This window comes from Saccopteryx leptura, chromosome 3 (genome assembly GCF_036850995.1).
Source record: "Saccopteryx leptura isolate mSacLep1 chromosome 3, mSacLep1_pri_phased_curated, whole genome shotgun sequence".
NCBI lineage: Eukaryota > Metazoa > Chordata > Mammalia > Chiroptera > Emballonuridae > Saccopteryx > Saccopteryx leptura.
The window spans coordinates 190,277,565-190,292,862 of NC_089505.1; the positions used below are offsets into that span (position 1 = coordinate 190,277,565).

At 45.9% G+C, this 15,298-nt stretch overlaps 1 protein-coding gene and 1 long non-coding RNA gene across 3 annotated transcripts in view; one reads left to right on the plus strand and one right to left on the minus strand.

The window, feature by feature from the left end:
* The window catches only part of LOC136400425 (uncharacterized), a 32,007-nt gene extending 27,007 nt beyond the window's left edge, over nt 1–5,000 (plus strand). The window contains exons 3-4 of the long non-coding RNA XR_010750304.1: nt 3,999–4,089; nt 4,838–5,000. This is a non-coding gene — a long non-coding RNA (uncharacterized lncRNA). The remainder of the gene's footprint in view (nt 1–3,998; nt 4,090–4,837) is intronic.
* Nucleotides 5,001–11,633: 6,633 nt separating this feature from the next.
* The window catches only part of GFOD1 (Gfo/Idh/MocA-like oxidoreductase domain containing 1), a 145,050-nt gene continuing 141,385 nt past the window's right edge, over nt 11,634–15,298 (minus strand). For both annotated transcript variants that reach the window (XM_066377081.1, XM_066377082.1), the window contains exon 2: nt 11,634–13,687. In XM_066377081.1, the coding sequence (XP_066233178.1) occupies nt 12,768–13,687 (920 nt within the window). In that variant the 3' untranslated portion in view covers nt 11,634–12,767. The remainder of the gene's footprint in view (nt 13,688–15,298) is intronic.

The following is a 15,298-nucleotide window of genomic DNA, read 5'->3' on the forward strand; positions in this document are numbered from 1 at the left end:
TGGGCTGGGAACAAGAATTTTCATTTTCTTTTTTTTTTTTTCATTTTTCTGAAGCTGGAAACGGGGAGAGACAGTCAGACAGACTCCCGCATGCGCCCGACCGGGATCCACCCGGCACGCCCACCATGGGGCGACGCTCTGCCCACCAGGGGGCGATGCTCTGCCCATCCTGGGCGTCGCCATATTGCGACCAGAGCCACTCTAGCGCCTGGGGCAGAGGCCACAGAGCCATCCCCAGCGCCCGGGCCATCTTTGCTCCAATGGAGCCTTGGCTGCGGGAGGGGAAGAGAGAGACAGAGAGGAAAGTGCGGCGGAGGGGTGGAGAAGCAAATGGGCGCTTCTCCTGTGTGCCCTGGCCGGGAATCGAACCCGGGTCCTCCGCACGCTAGGCCGACGCTCTACCGCTGAGCCAACCGGCCAGGGCAAGAATTTTCATTTCTAACAAGCATCCCAGCTGGTGCTGATGCTGCCTAGCCAGGACCACTTAGAGAACTGCAGATCTAGAGGCAACTTCTCAAATAAACTACACTTGCCTGGTCCCCAACCTAAGAGTCCATTGACCTCTTTAGAGTGGACTTGGGGAGCACAGGTGGAGAAGAGGGTAGATCACATTAAAAATCCAAACAAAAATGATTGCAGAGCATACAACTACCATTATAGTGTGTGCCATTTCTCAGGTCTTCTGGAGAAGAAATAAGTTGTCAACTAACAATTCAGAATATAAAAACCAGAACTGAAGGTAAAATCTGGTGAACCATGTACTAGAACTAGCTCTAAAAAGACTATGCATGGTCTATTATCAGACACATGGCAAGCCAGCAACTGAGAGCAAGAACTTTATCTCAAGAAAAGCAGCTTGCCAGGAATTTGGGGCCTGTTGTGACCTCCATAGGGCTTGTCCTGGCTGCTTCACTTTACCTTATAGGGCAATTGCCAGGATATCAGTCACAGAATGAGGCCTAAGAACAACCTGATCTCAGAGGAAAGGCACAGTGAATTGAATATACATGTCATGTGGCGGCTCCACAGTTCTCTGAATGTAACAGCCAGGACTCTGCTGCTCCCTGAATCTTAAAGCTGCACCATGCCTGGGCCAGGCAAGACCATAATGGCTCCAGGGAATGGTGCGTGAGCAGATGAAAATCCGATGGAGGGGACAGTGGAACTGAGTTCATAAATGCATAGACACCCAGTGTTGGTACTGCGGGGGAGGGGGATATACCGTGAGACATTCCAGAGAAGTGGCTATTAGTAACTATGTAGGAAGTAGAATATTAGAAAGAATCTCCAGTGAACTTATGAGATGCATTCAGAGCCCTGCCTCCCCAAACCAAAGACTCCTTCCATGAAACACGGAACTGTTGATGTCTGCAATGACATGGCATGACATTCACTCTCAGGATTGACAAGACATTGGAAGAATTCTAACCTCCACCAGAGTAACTTCATCTGCAGGTCCCTACTCATGAGACTTGGACAAACCCAGGGAGTCAAGCTACTTGAACATAGGAGGTAGTGAGACAAAATTGAGATTATAAGTGATTCCTTAATAGAATTTGGAGACAAGAATTTGGGTACTACACTAACTTTTCCAGGTTACTCAAGTGACTCAGTGCCCTCAGTCTGTTTGTTGCCACAGTAATACTTTCCATGGACTTTGCTAGGCAACACGGATGGATGAGGCGCTGGGAAAATCTGCCTGGTGTTGACATTTTGCGATGCTATACTCTGCACCAGCATTTGTTCCCCCACTCTGAACTCCAGAGTCCACAGTTCAGTGAAGTACATCAGACCTTGCAGATGCAACACATTGTACTGAATTTTAGGGAATTTAACTTATCTGAACATGTCACTTGTGAAAAGGCTTTTCCCAAGCCTTTTAGCTGGGTCAAGGACACCTTAACACCCGCTAAAGGAAGTACAAGGAGGCTTTAGTGCAAACTTTGGGGTTGTTTGTGACCAGGCTTGAATTGTTTCACAAGCCCTGGCCTAATTTCCTGGACACTTTCAACACGGAGAATGAAAGGCATTCTGGAGCTGAAAAGAACTCTGTGCTCACCCCGTGCTTAGACTGTCAGTGGCGATGCCAGCTGCCTGCCGACTGCAGACAGGCTTAGAGAAGAACCCTTTTCTGCCACTAACATTCTGTGTGAACAGCCGCCAGTGGAGTGGAGACCCATTGTTTCTGTAAAGAACTATAAGTCGTCATTTTGCTTTTAGATTCCCCAGCATGAGAGGGCTCTGAATGGTGGCAAAGAAGCAAACGAGGACACGTTTCCCCTGACTGTCAGGCTGGCTGACCTGAGCAGAAGACAGGGGTTGAGGGTGGGGAACTGCAGCTCAGTTACCTGGGGAGCTTTACAAAAAGAGAAAAGATCCAGGACCCATCTGAGGACTGAGCCAGGAAGCCCAAGACAGCAGAGGCCGGGACTAGATGCCAGGACTAGATGTCCAGTCCTGCTGGGCCCAGTCTGCTCCTCCTGAGATTTCCTTCAGAAATGCTCAGGGGAACTGGAGGAAGGAGACTGTAGTGAAGGCCTGAAGGACAGGGTCTCTGATGCCCAGGAGGAGTCAGGCACCATGTGTGTGAAAACAAAGGCTACATGGCAGGTTCCTGAGTGAAGAGTTGTACAGTATGCTCAGGAATAGACTAATAGACAGGCTGGAATATTGAAGACTTCCAGTTTGAACAAATTGCAAATAAGAAAAAACAGGGTCCCCAATGACCTTGGGGTCCAGTAATCATTTAACAGCAGTTGGTACTGAAACTTTTCTAGCAAATGCCAACAATGTGATAGCTTCAAATAGTTTTAGAAGTGAATCAGCCAGGCTTTTTGAAGTTCCTGTAAGAATTCCTCCCTCAGTCCTTCTCATCTGTTCTCCTCCTCCTCCTCATACAAGCTGTTCTCAGAGCACAGATTAGGCCTGTCAGCCACACAGGAACCCTACTGTAGATATTTTATGTAACATTTACTTATCTTCAGAACTATCCCTCCATCTTTATTTACCCTTGGCATAAATGACCCCTTTTGCTCCCATCCCTGTTCCCTTGCTGCTCCCCATACTCCAGCTCCTTCTCCTCTTTTTTGTCCCCATCCCTTCCCTCCTTGCTTTCTTGGTGTTACATACGGCTTTAGCACTTCCCAGCCAACTAACACCCAGCTGTTCTTCTCAGACTAGCTCTCTTTTGCTCTGTGGCAGGCACCTGAGCTTCAAGTCCAGACCTCTTAGCCTGACACACTGAAGAGGGACTGGCTTCTCCAGGATCAGCCATTGGCCCCTAGATCCCACACAAGCAGCCTCAGAAGGCCTCAAAAGTCAGTGGGGGCTCTGGTCTTGCTCCCTTCCCTTTAGTCTCACTGGCTATATGCCTTCTGGGTCTTGGATTTTTTAGAAGTCTGGACTCCAAGTCAGCCTCACACAGCCCTGACCTGACTTCATCCTGATTGAGACCCCTCCATGCTCTCCAAAAGGGAATTAGTGACCTGGGGAGTTCAAGACTAAGGACGGCCCGAAACCTGGCAGGCTTTGTGGATATGGTCTTTACGTCCACTATAGCCACTCAAGACCTTCTTAGAGTTCCTCCTTCTCAGGCTGTTCTTCTTCTGAGGCCCTGGTGGCTGGTGGCGAATGAGGCTTACATACATATATGTTCCAGATTGTAATTCTAGGATTGAACCCCATCAATGTACAGCTCATTGACCAAGAAATGAATTACCATGATTGCCCAAAAATTGCACCTAAAAAGCAGTTCTCCTCGTGACTAAGGAGAGAGAGAGAGAGAGAGAGAGAGAGAGAGTTTAATTTGATCTAAGGTGATCAGAATCTGTGTAAAATTAGGAGAGAAAGGTATTCCCATAATTAAAGTATTTTAGAGGAAGTCTGAAAACTTCGATATGGTGAGTTCATTTGCAGAGCTATGGTGGGGCGCCAGCAATGCTACAGAGACTGTCATTGCTCACATCATCTCAGGAATTTACCCAGTATTGGTCCCGCAGGGGTAGAGGGGCATACAATGTGACATTCCAGAGGAGTGGCTGTAGACTCAGAGAGAAGATTCAAGAAGAAGCCTCAACTTGAACGAACAAGGCAAGGATTCTAAATGTTTTGCATCAGCTTTTTTTGTAGAGGTTTTTGACTAAGTAAGCTGTAACCTGGTTGTGACTTGGCCCAAATTTGGTAAAGAGGTGTCTTTTTTCATGCCTGTCACATACACTTTTTTTTCTTAAGTGAGAAGCAAGGAGGCAGAGATACAGACTCTCGCATGTGCCTCGACTGGGACCCACCCGGCAACCCCCCTATGGAGCCATGCTCTGCCCATCTGGGACCATTGCTCTGTTGCTGGGCAACCAAGCTATTTTTAGCACCTGAGGTGAGGCCATGGAGCCATCTTCAGTGCCTGAGGCCAACTTGCTTCAACCGAGCCATGGCTGCAGGAGGGGAAGAAAGAGAAAGAGAGAAAGAGAGAAGGGAGAGGGGGAAGAGTGGAGAAGCAGATGGTCGCTTCTCCTGTGTGTACTGACTGGGAATCGAACCCAGGGTATCCACACACCAGGCTGACATTCTACCACTGAGCCAACCGGCCACAGCCACATGCACTTATTAGAGAGCATTCCAGAAGGAGGAGCTGCTACTGCTGAGTGCACATAGGGGCTGCCTAGGAATACTAGGCACAGGGATCTTTTCCACTGAGGGTAGTGTGTGTTAATAAAATGGGAGCCTACTACTTAGAGTGAGGTGAAATTATGTATTTTTTCATGTCTATACAAAATTCTGCATACTCTGTGTATGTGTAATTCATTCTTATAACAGTTGTAGCAGTCATTTTATTTTTCAGATTGGATCACCCAGACTTATCACAGCAGGGACTAAAAAGGCCCAAGAAGCAGAAGATAAAAGAAACTAAAGGATGGTCCTGTGTATCTGTGGCGGAGAGTAGGGTGGGGGTCGTGGGCAGAGGAACACAGATTCTTCTTTGTTTTACTGGTAAGCAACCTGAATGACTCAATTGCATCGTTCTTTTGCAGGCGTCCCCAAACTACAGCCTGTGGGCCGAATGCGGCCCCCCACCGCACTTCCGGAAGGGACACCTCTTTCATTGGTGGTCAGTGAGAGGAGCACTGTATGTAGCGGCCCTCCAACAGTCTGAGGGACAGTGAACTGGCCCCCTGTGTAAAAAGTTTGGGGACCCCTGTTTTAAAGCAACACTTCAAGAGACTAACAAGGCAACACTGATCATATCCTGTGATTTAGTAGGAGGCAATATCATCCCTGGTTTACAAAACAAGTATTCCCTGAGAGAAACCAACATCACAAAGAGATTACAAATCTGTGAAGGAACAACTAGCTCCTGGATTAAAAATATACACAAATGCTTGGAAGAGTTGTGTCTTCATCAGGGCTGGTTCCCAGGCCACTCTGCTGGGAGAAACCAAGAGGACAGGGCCCCCTTGAAACCATACTTTGCATTTACACAGGTGGCACTTTGGCTTTGACAAAGCACTCTGTCTCCCTCACTGCCTTCTTTAGAACTACTTTTAGATTTATGACAGTATCATAAAGTGTGAGAAGGTCACATGTGCACTATAATAATTCATGAGAATAAAGGGGTTGGCTGCAATTGATTTTCTCAATGGATGGGCTGTGCTCTGAATGCATTAACATCAAAACCTGCTCATGAAGTAATGAGTAATAAGATCTCTGCTTTCGTATTATTCTTTCTAATTCTCAGTTGCCTTGCTTGTTTTTAGTGAGAGAGATAGGAAGTGAGAGAAATGAGAAGCAACAACTTTATGAGTTGCAGCACTTTAGTTGTTCATTGACTACTTCTCATATGTGCCTTGACCAGGGAGGGGGGCTCCAGCCAAGCCAGTGGACCCCTTGTTCAAGCCAGTGATGTTTTGGGCTCAAGCCAGTGACCATGGGGTCGTGTCAATGATCCTGCACTCATGCCAGTGACCCCACACTCAAGTTGGTGAGCCTGCGCTCAAGCCAGATGAGTCTGTGCTCATGCCAGTGACCTCAGAGTTTCGAACCTGGGACTTCAGAGTCTCGGGTCAATGCTCTATCCACTGTGCCACCACCAGTCAGGCTAATTCTCAGCTGTTTTTAAATGAAGGGAAAGCACCACCAGAAGAATTACGTGTGTGCGTGTGTGTGTGTTCTCGAAGACAGGATAGGGTGAAGAGGAAAGTCTAGCCCATCCAGGAGAGACCTCACGAAATGCAGATTTGCAATTAGGCTGAGCTCTGTTCAAGCTAATTGCCATTAAATACTTCTAAGAACAAAGGAAAAGGAAGCAAAGATGCTCTTGTAAATAGTCAACTGAGCCTGTTAGAAAGTGTCATTCAGGGCTTTGTGGGAAGTATTAGGTTAGATAGGAAATAAGTAGAGAATTCTAAAATTTGCTCCCTGACCTTAAATCTATATTGTCCTCTTCTTGTTTATCTTGACTAAGCTTTCACATGCGCTCTCTCTCACTCTCTTCCCCACCCACCCCATGACCCACCACCATTCCCACCCCCTTTCTTGCTTCAGGTTCCACAAACTGGCCAGGTACCTAGTTCATGATCTGGAGCAGCTGGGGCTAATAAGCAGACAAACAGCTGGACTTGTTCTCTTCATTCTTTATTTGCTCCTTTCATTCTTTTATCCACCAATGCAAGTTGTGGAGGACAGCAGGAAGCCACAAGTGCAGTGGTACATGACAGCTAGCTGAGTGAGCTGCACACGACCCCTGGACACCACAGAGGTAACAGTGGGCATCAGCCCCTGGGCCGGGAAAGCAGACTGCACAGCTGAGAGCCCAGCAGGAAAGCCCACCTCCCACCATAGTTTGGCCTTTAAAACATGAAAAACAGTTGCATTCTTTGTCCTTTTATTTTTCTTTAATAACAAAAAAAGGAAAACCAAAACCTTCTATAATTTATATGCTATTTTTTGCTATCTACATTATATAGAAAATATAGACTGTTTATTTTATAACACACATATTTTCCCCTTGATAAATAATTCTTTAAAATATCTTGTATACATGCCTTGACTTTTTATACATAAGTTTGATTTTATACATATACGTACATATATACTCAGCATCTTTTAAAATCGACTTTCTAAGTTGATCTCGATTATAAGTGATGCAGTGAACAGCAGAGCTGGAGATTTTCACACTGTCCTTGGCCGATTATGGGAGAAGGCCTTGGAATTTGCACTAGGTTGTTGGATATCACACAGGAAAATGTCTTTTCTTAGGGAGCACACTTTTGAGTTGGTTTGTGACTCAGAATCAGCGGCGGATTGCATTTATACCTTTACACCCTCTTAACTCTCCTCATCTGGTCTGATAGCTGCAGCTGGTGAATTTGATTTGTGTTTGTAAATTATGTTTTTGATTCTATTGCCCCTTTATTCTCGGGGTGGGTTGGGGTGGGGGCAGGATGGGGAGCAGAGTTCGCCATTGCTTATGACATCATGGGGTGAAAGTAAATCCAGTTGCATCTGAAGGGACTTCAGAGCCCAATATATTTAGTTCCTTTATTTTATATCCCCCAAGTGGTTAAGTGATGGCCAAGGTCACACCAACTGTTAGTGGCAGACCCAGAACTAGAAGCTGAGTTTTCTGTCTCTAAGTTACATCTTGCTCCACACACCTTCCTGCCTCTCAGATGGGAAGAGGGAGGCTCAGAGAGGTGCAATGGCTTGTCTGAGGTCTCATGGCTACTGGGTGGAAGAGTTGCAATTAAAACTTAGACGTGCAAATGGACTGTGTTCCCTGAGTTGTTGCAGCTGAATCAATTTTCTAGAAATTTATTTATATTTTGAATGTACTCATTAAAAACTAGCTGTTCAGAATATCTTGTTGTGATTGTAAATGTGAACAGTTATCTAATTTGTATGGTATTTGGCAAAGACGGGGACATAAATTTAGATATGGGCTTTTGAGGTTTCCCGAGGTCAGTTCTACTTATATTTCTGCCCCCCCACAACTCTCCTAGATATAAATTTCAAAGCCCTGAAATTTATGGAACAGAGGCCATGACATTGGGGAGCTCATTTAAAAACAAAAACAATCAAAGCCCTACATTTCAATTCCCTTTTGAGACAAGGAGGAGGGTCAGGAAAGAAGCTGTGTGAGTCTGGCTGGCTGGCCGCACTGAGGCTTCCCCACCCTAGAGGGAGGAGTGGGCCAATTGGAAACACTGGGCTTCAGAGGACAGCCCTGACGTTGCCTGTCTTCCAGGACTTCTCACAAGACAAGTGAAGACCACACCTCACCCACCCCATGCTGCTTTAAGAGATGGGCTCAAGTTTTCACACTGGAATCTGGAGGTCCAGCCAGTACCATATCTGAGTGACCGCATCAGTTATCAGTGGAAAGCTGTGTACTACCAACCTTTTTCTTCCCCACATCACTGTCCCTACTCACTGGAGCCCCTGGGGAACCACTGAAGCGTCTGGCTCTCAGGCTACTACAGTGTTGCACTACTGAATCCCCTTGAGTCTGTTTATACCAACAATGAATAGAGGAATAACAAGACCACATCCTACACAATGGTTTTATGCTTAGTGTGGCAATCTAAAGCTTGCTGGGTGGGTGGCAAGGCTCTATAGAAAAATCACGGTGTCACGTGTCTCTGCTTAATAGTTGTCCTAGATCAAAGTCAGTGACCCTGGGCAAGTTGCTGTTCCTTTCAGAACCTCGATTATCTCATATGTAAAATGGGAATAACAATACTCAATACTAAAGCGTTCTTTTTATGGATTAAATGAGATAACTGAAAATACCCTGCACACAAAGGATATCAAGAAATGTTAGGGCACAGAGAGTGCTCAGATTGCTCTCTGCACAGGGAAAAGGCTCTGGGAAAAGTTCATCTTAGTAGGAGTTGGCCAAGACTACCACTAGGGTCCAGATACACCTGACATGAAGGTATCTGCTGCCAGGAAGGCTAAGGAGTTTTCTGCGGTCCCTGCTATGCCTGTCCCATTGAAGGGAGACGTTGTAGAGCAGCTGATAGTGGCTGTGGACTCTCTCTCCAGAGGAAAATGCAGAGAATCCAAATAAGCCCAGAGCATGCCCACACGCTGTGGATGCCATGTAAAAGTCCCTCACCTATCCCTCCTCAGTATTTGGAATTTGGGACATCTGCAGGGGCAACCAGTGGCATGAGCCAAAACTATCAGTGGCAGAGGCATCCACACAGGGTGGGAACAAATCAGGCAAAGGAGACTAAATGTGATGTCCCTAAAGTGGTGCCATTACTATGCTCACTCCTTGCAAATTAAACCAAGAGGAAAGAGCTGGATTATCACTGGGACTTGTCCTAGATCAAAGTCAGCTGAGGGCACTATGAGGTGCTGAACTTTTTTTCAGCAAGCTCTGTTGAAAGCTTGAGATTATAGCTCCATATTGCAACTAAGTCTTGGTAAGTGGTAGGACAGGAGCAAAAGGAGCAGTAAAGAAGTACTTTAAATCTGCTGACTATAATTTTTATATTAAAAAAATGAACTATACTGGTCTTTTCTTCCTCTCATTCCTGCATCTACCTACTACATGCATGTCAGTAGATAACATCTGAGTACTTACTAAAATATTTTTCATGCTTTTTATTTATTTATTTTTTTTACAGGGACACAGAGAGAGTCAGAAAGAGGGACAGATAGGGACAGACAGACAGGAACGAAGAGAGATGAGAAGCATCAATCCTCAGTTTTTCGTTGCGACACCTTAGTTGTTCATTGATTGCTTTCTCATATGTGGCTTGACCGCAGGCCTTCAGCAGACCGAGTAACCCCTTGCTCAAGCCAGCAACCTTTGGTCCAAGCTGGTGAGCTTTTTGCTCAAACCAGATGAGCCTGTGCTCAAGCTGGCAACCTTGGGGTCTCGAACCTGGGTCCTCTGCATCCCAGTCCAATGCTGTATCCACTACGCCACCACCTAGTCAGGCTTTTCATGCTTTTTAAAAGAATATATATCCTGGCCATGGCCAGTTGACTCAGTGGATAGAGCGTCAGCTTGGTATATGGACATCCCAGGTTCGATTCTCGGTCAAGACATACAAGAGAAGCGACCATCTGCTTCTCTTCCCTTCCACCTACTCCATCTCTCCCTCTTCCCTTAGCGCAGCCAGTGGCTCAACTGGTCCAAGTGTCAGCCTCAGGCACTGAGGATAGCTCGGGTGGTCCGAGTGTCAGCCCCAGGTGCCAAGGATAGCTTGGTTGATTTGAGCATCGGCCCCAGGTAGGGTTGCCAGGGGGATTCCAGTCAGGGTGCTTATCTTTCTCACTATCTCCCCTCCTCTCACTTAAAAAAACAAAACAAAAGAATATATACCTTTTCTATATACCCTAGCCTCAAATAAGAATTTTTATTTAGACACTATCACAGAGCTCAGAGGCCTTTGGAGGGAAAAAGAGTCCCAAGTATTTTGGTTAAGTACAGAAATTTAAAATTGAAACCCCAGGAAAATCCCTCCTTAGGTTATAAACAATTTAGGAAAATGAGACCCATAGAGTAATCTATGTAGTTTCCTTTTCCTTCATCCTTAATCACAGCCTTTCAGGATAGCTAGGAAAAAAAAATTCACTCCATTCAGTTTCCAGTATCCAGAAGGCAACTCAGGAGAACCTGAGCCAAAGCAGTCCACAGGGTGACTCTCTGCTCAAATGAGCTCTCGAGACTTCCACTCGGTCAGATCTCCAGTTTTGAACTGATAGCTACAGAAGCTTGGCATGTCATCACAAAGTCTGGAAACAGATCAGGGACTGTAACGGACCATGGAGAGTTTCAGTTGACTAATCTTACCATACTGCATTAGGCCCTGAATGAAATAGGCTGTTTCCAGGAAGACAACCCTTATTCTTCCATGCTAGAAAATGTTCACCATTCCCGCAATGTCTGGACACCCACACTGCACCAATGGGCAGCCTGGGCTTCACAGGACATTGTCCCTGGGAGGAGAATGGAGGGTGCAACTGATTGTACTGTTTGTTTTCAGATTCTGCCTGCTCAGAACCTGGAGGGAACTCTCTGCCCCTTAAATTCCCTTCTAGTTCTCCTGCCAATTATCTGAAAAGAAGTCTAAATCTCAGTAGTATGAGCTGTGAACAAAACTTAGGTAGATTTACAAGCACTAGTTTCTATATCCAACCTTGACAAATCTGTGGAATAAAGGACAAAGAAAAAATAAAAGGATAATTCTCTGTTTTCAAAATGTATTTGATTTGTTCCTTTCAAGACCAGTCCTGAATCTTTGAGAGTGATTTTCGTGACATTTGGTGGCAGTAAGCATTTACAAACCCGTGTGTATGCGTGCGTGCATGTGTGTGCATGCATATGTACATGTCAGGCTGTTCCATTTTGGCACCACCTCCTCTGAGCCTGCAGTTTGCCCTCTCCAATAAATGCTCTGTACACAGAGGTGACAAGACAGGAGAGACGGGAGGCCAAGGAGTAGAAGAACATGTTTTTCTAACCTCAGCTTCTCAATCCTACATGAAGATATACCTGAGAGGGACCTATGTCCCTGTTGTCCTTTTGTTTTGTTTTGTTTTGTCTAATACCTCTTCAATTTTTTTTCAGGTATCACATTCATGAAAGCACAGGTCAAAGCTAAGGAAAAGAGCCTTGGCTCTTTCTTTTTTTTTTTCTTCTTTTTTTTGGAAAGAGGATTATATCTAAGTGGAAGTGCAACTTCCCTTTTACATCCACAAAGCTGCATGAAACTCCTAAAAGGCATTCCCTAGCTAGGTAGGAGAGATGGGTGTTGGAGCACAAAGCCAGTTCAGGGATGGCTCACTTTCCCTTCTGCTGGAGAGCTCCCACTGCACACCAGGGCACCCTGCTGGCCCAGTTCTTGAGGGTAGGGTAGCACAGGAGTTTGTAGTCACACCCATGCCTCCTGCTGCCTCCCTGGCCCTACCTGGGAAGACAGGTGACAGGACAACCTCCATACTAGTGTACCTTACCTTCAATTCTGCTCCATCAGAAGTAATGTTATAAGATGGCTTCTTGCAGTTTTTTAATTGCTGATAAATTCAAAGGACTATGTCATCCTTTGCCTCGTCTCTTGCTCTTTCCTTTTGGCTTAAGAACCTGTCTCTCTGCTGGCCATTGCTGATACTCCCTTACCCCGCCTCAGGCCAGGTGAAGGGCAGTGGACCAATTAGGAAGACACTCCCTCCTGCTTCCTATGAGGAAGTGAGGAAGACCATCAATCAAGAAAGCTGTACACTTTGCTGCTAAGTGCTTTTTCCTTCAGACACTTAAAGTAGCTTCCTGGAATTTGAATTTTCTCATGAGCCCACTGCACCCCTACCTTTCCCCAGACTAACAGGCTTGTGTGAACCTGTGAGGATGTGCCTTCTCCTGCCAATGTGTGTGTGGGGGGTGGGCAGCACCAGCTCAGCTTGCCCTCACAGGAGCATCTGGCTTGCAAAGAAGGCCAGGTGCAGGGAGATAAGGAGGAAAGCCAACCCTCCTAGCTTTTCACAGTGAAGGGCAGCAGAGGCAGCTAAACTCCTCCCTCTCATGCAAATATCCAGCAGGGTTGGTCCCAGAAAAGGCAGGCCCTCTGAACAATCCCAGGTTATCTACTTAGCATCCTAACAGTCTCGTTTGGGGCCCCTCACCTGGGCTGGGGTTCACCTTCCCAGGTGCCATTTATTTCCATTGCCCCTCCACATCCCCAAACTCACTTTCCCCAATATCTCTCCCTGACTCTGGGCCCCACACAGAAAGCCTAAGTCCCCCAGATTCCCAGTCCATGCTAACAGTACAGGGACATCCTGCTGCGGCGCATGGCCTCGCTGATTAGGTAGGCAGGGCTCAGCTCTGGTTCCTCTGTCATAATGGCAATATTCTGCCACTCGCCCGTCTGGCTGGACCTCTTTATTGTGTCTACCACACAAAGTGCGTACAGGCAATCATCGAAGGTGGCGGCCATGGTGAGTGGCCGTCCATCCCATGTGCGCCGGTCATCCTGGTCCTGGAATGCCTGGCGCACAGCCTGCATCATCTTGATGGTGCCACGCAGGTAGGGTGACGGGATGTCGCTGAAGGCCTTCTCGGGCAGCAGGGAGTTGCTGACAGGTGTGGAGTCCTGCAGAAGCAGCTCCTGCTCTGGGGCACTATTGCGCTGCCCGTACAGGTCTGTGCCCACCGCCAACAGGCGCCCAGCCGAGCCCACCACGGTCACATCCTGCTTGAACTCGCCTGGCACGTTGAAGTTGAGGGTGACAGTGCAGCACACCCCACCCTCCAGCACCATCTGGAAGGTGCAGAAGTCATCGCTGGTGATCTGGCGGATGCCCTTTATGTGGTCGGTCTGCTTCACAAAGGTCTTGAGCAGCCCGTGGACCTTGACGGCCTTCTGGCCAGTGAGGAAGGTGAGCAGGTCAATGATATAGGTGCCCACCGAGTGCAGGCCACCTCCGCCCATCAGGTCGTCACAGCTCCAGTTGTACTTCTTGCCCAGCAGGCTGCCACTGTGCACCTGCACCTCGCACACCAGCAGCTTGCCCACGTAGCCATCCTCGATGAGCTGCTTCATGTGCACGAAGGCTGGCAGGAAGCGCAGCACGTTGCCCATGATGCTCATGAGCTTGGGGTAGTAGTGGGCGGCAGACATCATGCGAAAGGCATCCAGCGGTGTGGCTGTGCGGTCGCAGATGACATTCTTGCCAATGCCTGCAGGCAGGGAGAAGAAAGAGCTGATCAGGGCACTGGATGGGGAGGGAGCGGAAGGGGGTGCTGTGGCCCCAGACGTTATTTCTGGGATGGGATCTGATACTTTTATTATAATTAAAAATATTTTATAACACCTTTTATTTATGCAAAATAATATAATCTATATATTTCAATATTCTATAAAGTAAATAATCTGCTCACAAAAATTAGAGAATATTTTATCACTTTATATTCATTTTAAAATATCCCCTAATTTTTGTGAGCAGTATAGCTAAGTTGAATTACTTAACTTTAGTATTAAACCATCCACACTGATTTAAATATTCAATTAATATTTTAAATAGCCTATATTTTAGAAATATTTTTAAATATTTAAAATGTTTTAAAATATAATATAAAATACCTCATTTAATATTTTATGTATATGTCTATAATATTTTATATACAAATACATTACTTATAAAATAGATGTAAAATATTTAAATATAAAATGAGTTCTAGTAAACTATACAATATAATCTTCTTACATATACTATGAAATATGTTTTATTAAAAGCATCTTACATAAGAAATGCTTTAAGTTTTACTTTTATGTAAAACAAATTTTATTTAAAATGTATTATTAAAAATATCACATGTAGAGAAAAGAATAGTGTCTCTATCTGGATAAAACCAGAACACACAAGCTTAAACCAAAGCCAAGGTCAGTCTGATTAAGTATGAGGAAGAATTTCTTAATATCTTTCAGAGACCTAAGCTTTTACCTGTCTCCCCTAAAACCACCAACAAAGGATTATATTTTGAGTGTTATCTTGCTTGTTTACTTTGTATTATGGATCAGGGCTGGCAGTGGTCACAGATGTGTTAGTTTAATGTTTTCTGCCTTCTTTCAGGAAAAGCCACTCTATCTGAGGGGTGGGCAGTGGCTGGTTGCTGCCATCTGTCTCCTGGTGAGGTTTAGTGCTTTTGGACAGTGGAGCTGAGGCCAAAGTTAGGCTTACATGTGGACTGTGATGAATGCATAAATTACAGGTAGGTGGAAGCCCTTGGGGGACTAAGTGGTTCTGGGTGCAGAGAAGGCAAAGGGCCAGAGGAAAGGAGAATGACAGGAGAGGAGACAGGGATTTATTCTGCAGAAGCCAAGAGTCAAGGAACAAAAACAATTCAACTGAGCCTGGAGAAACAGCCAACTGGAACTCAAAATAACACAATAACAACAATAATAAAAGAATTATACGAATTTTATTAGCAAACCAGACTAAAGAATGCTAGGCAAAAAGACTTGGGGAGCTTCCAAGTCAAGGCCAGTGCCTGCCTGTGGCAGGACTCTGTTGTCCAGTCGTGCTCCGTACATAGACCCTCTGATGGGGGTCAGGAAAGCTGGCTTTCCTGATGACCATGAACGAGCAATAAGAAGCACCTTTTACTTTCAGCAACCAGGCTCCAGCAGAGGGATGAGGAAACACGGGTCTAGATTACCAAAAGTGCCACACACCTGCATAACCTAATGTTCTGATAATATGATACTGTACGCATCAGACTCATGTAACACCAGCTCATGCGGGCAGGAGCAGATTTACATGTAAATATTGGTAGGTCACTGCAGGGACA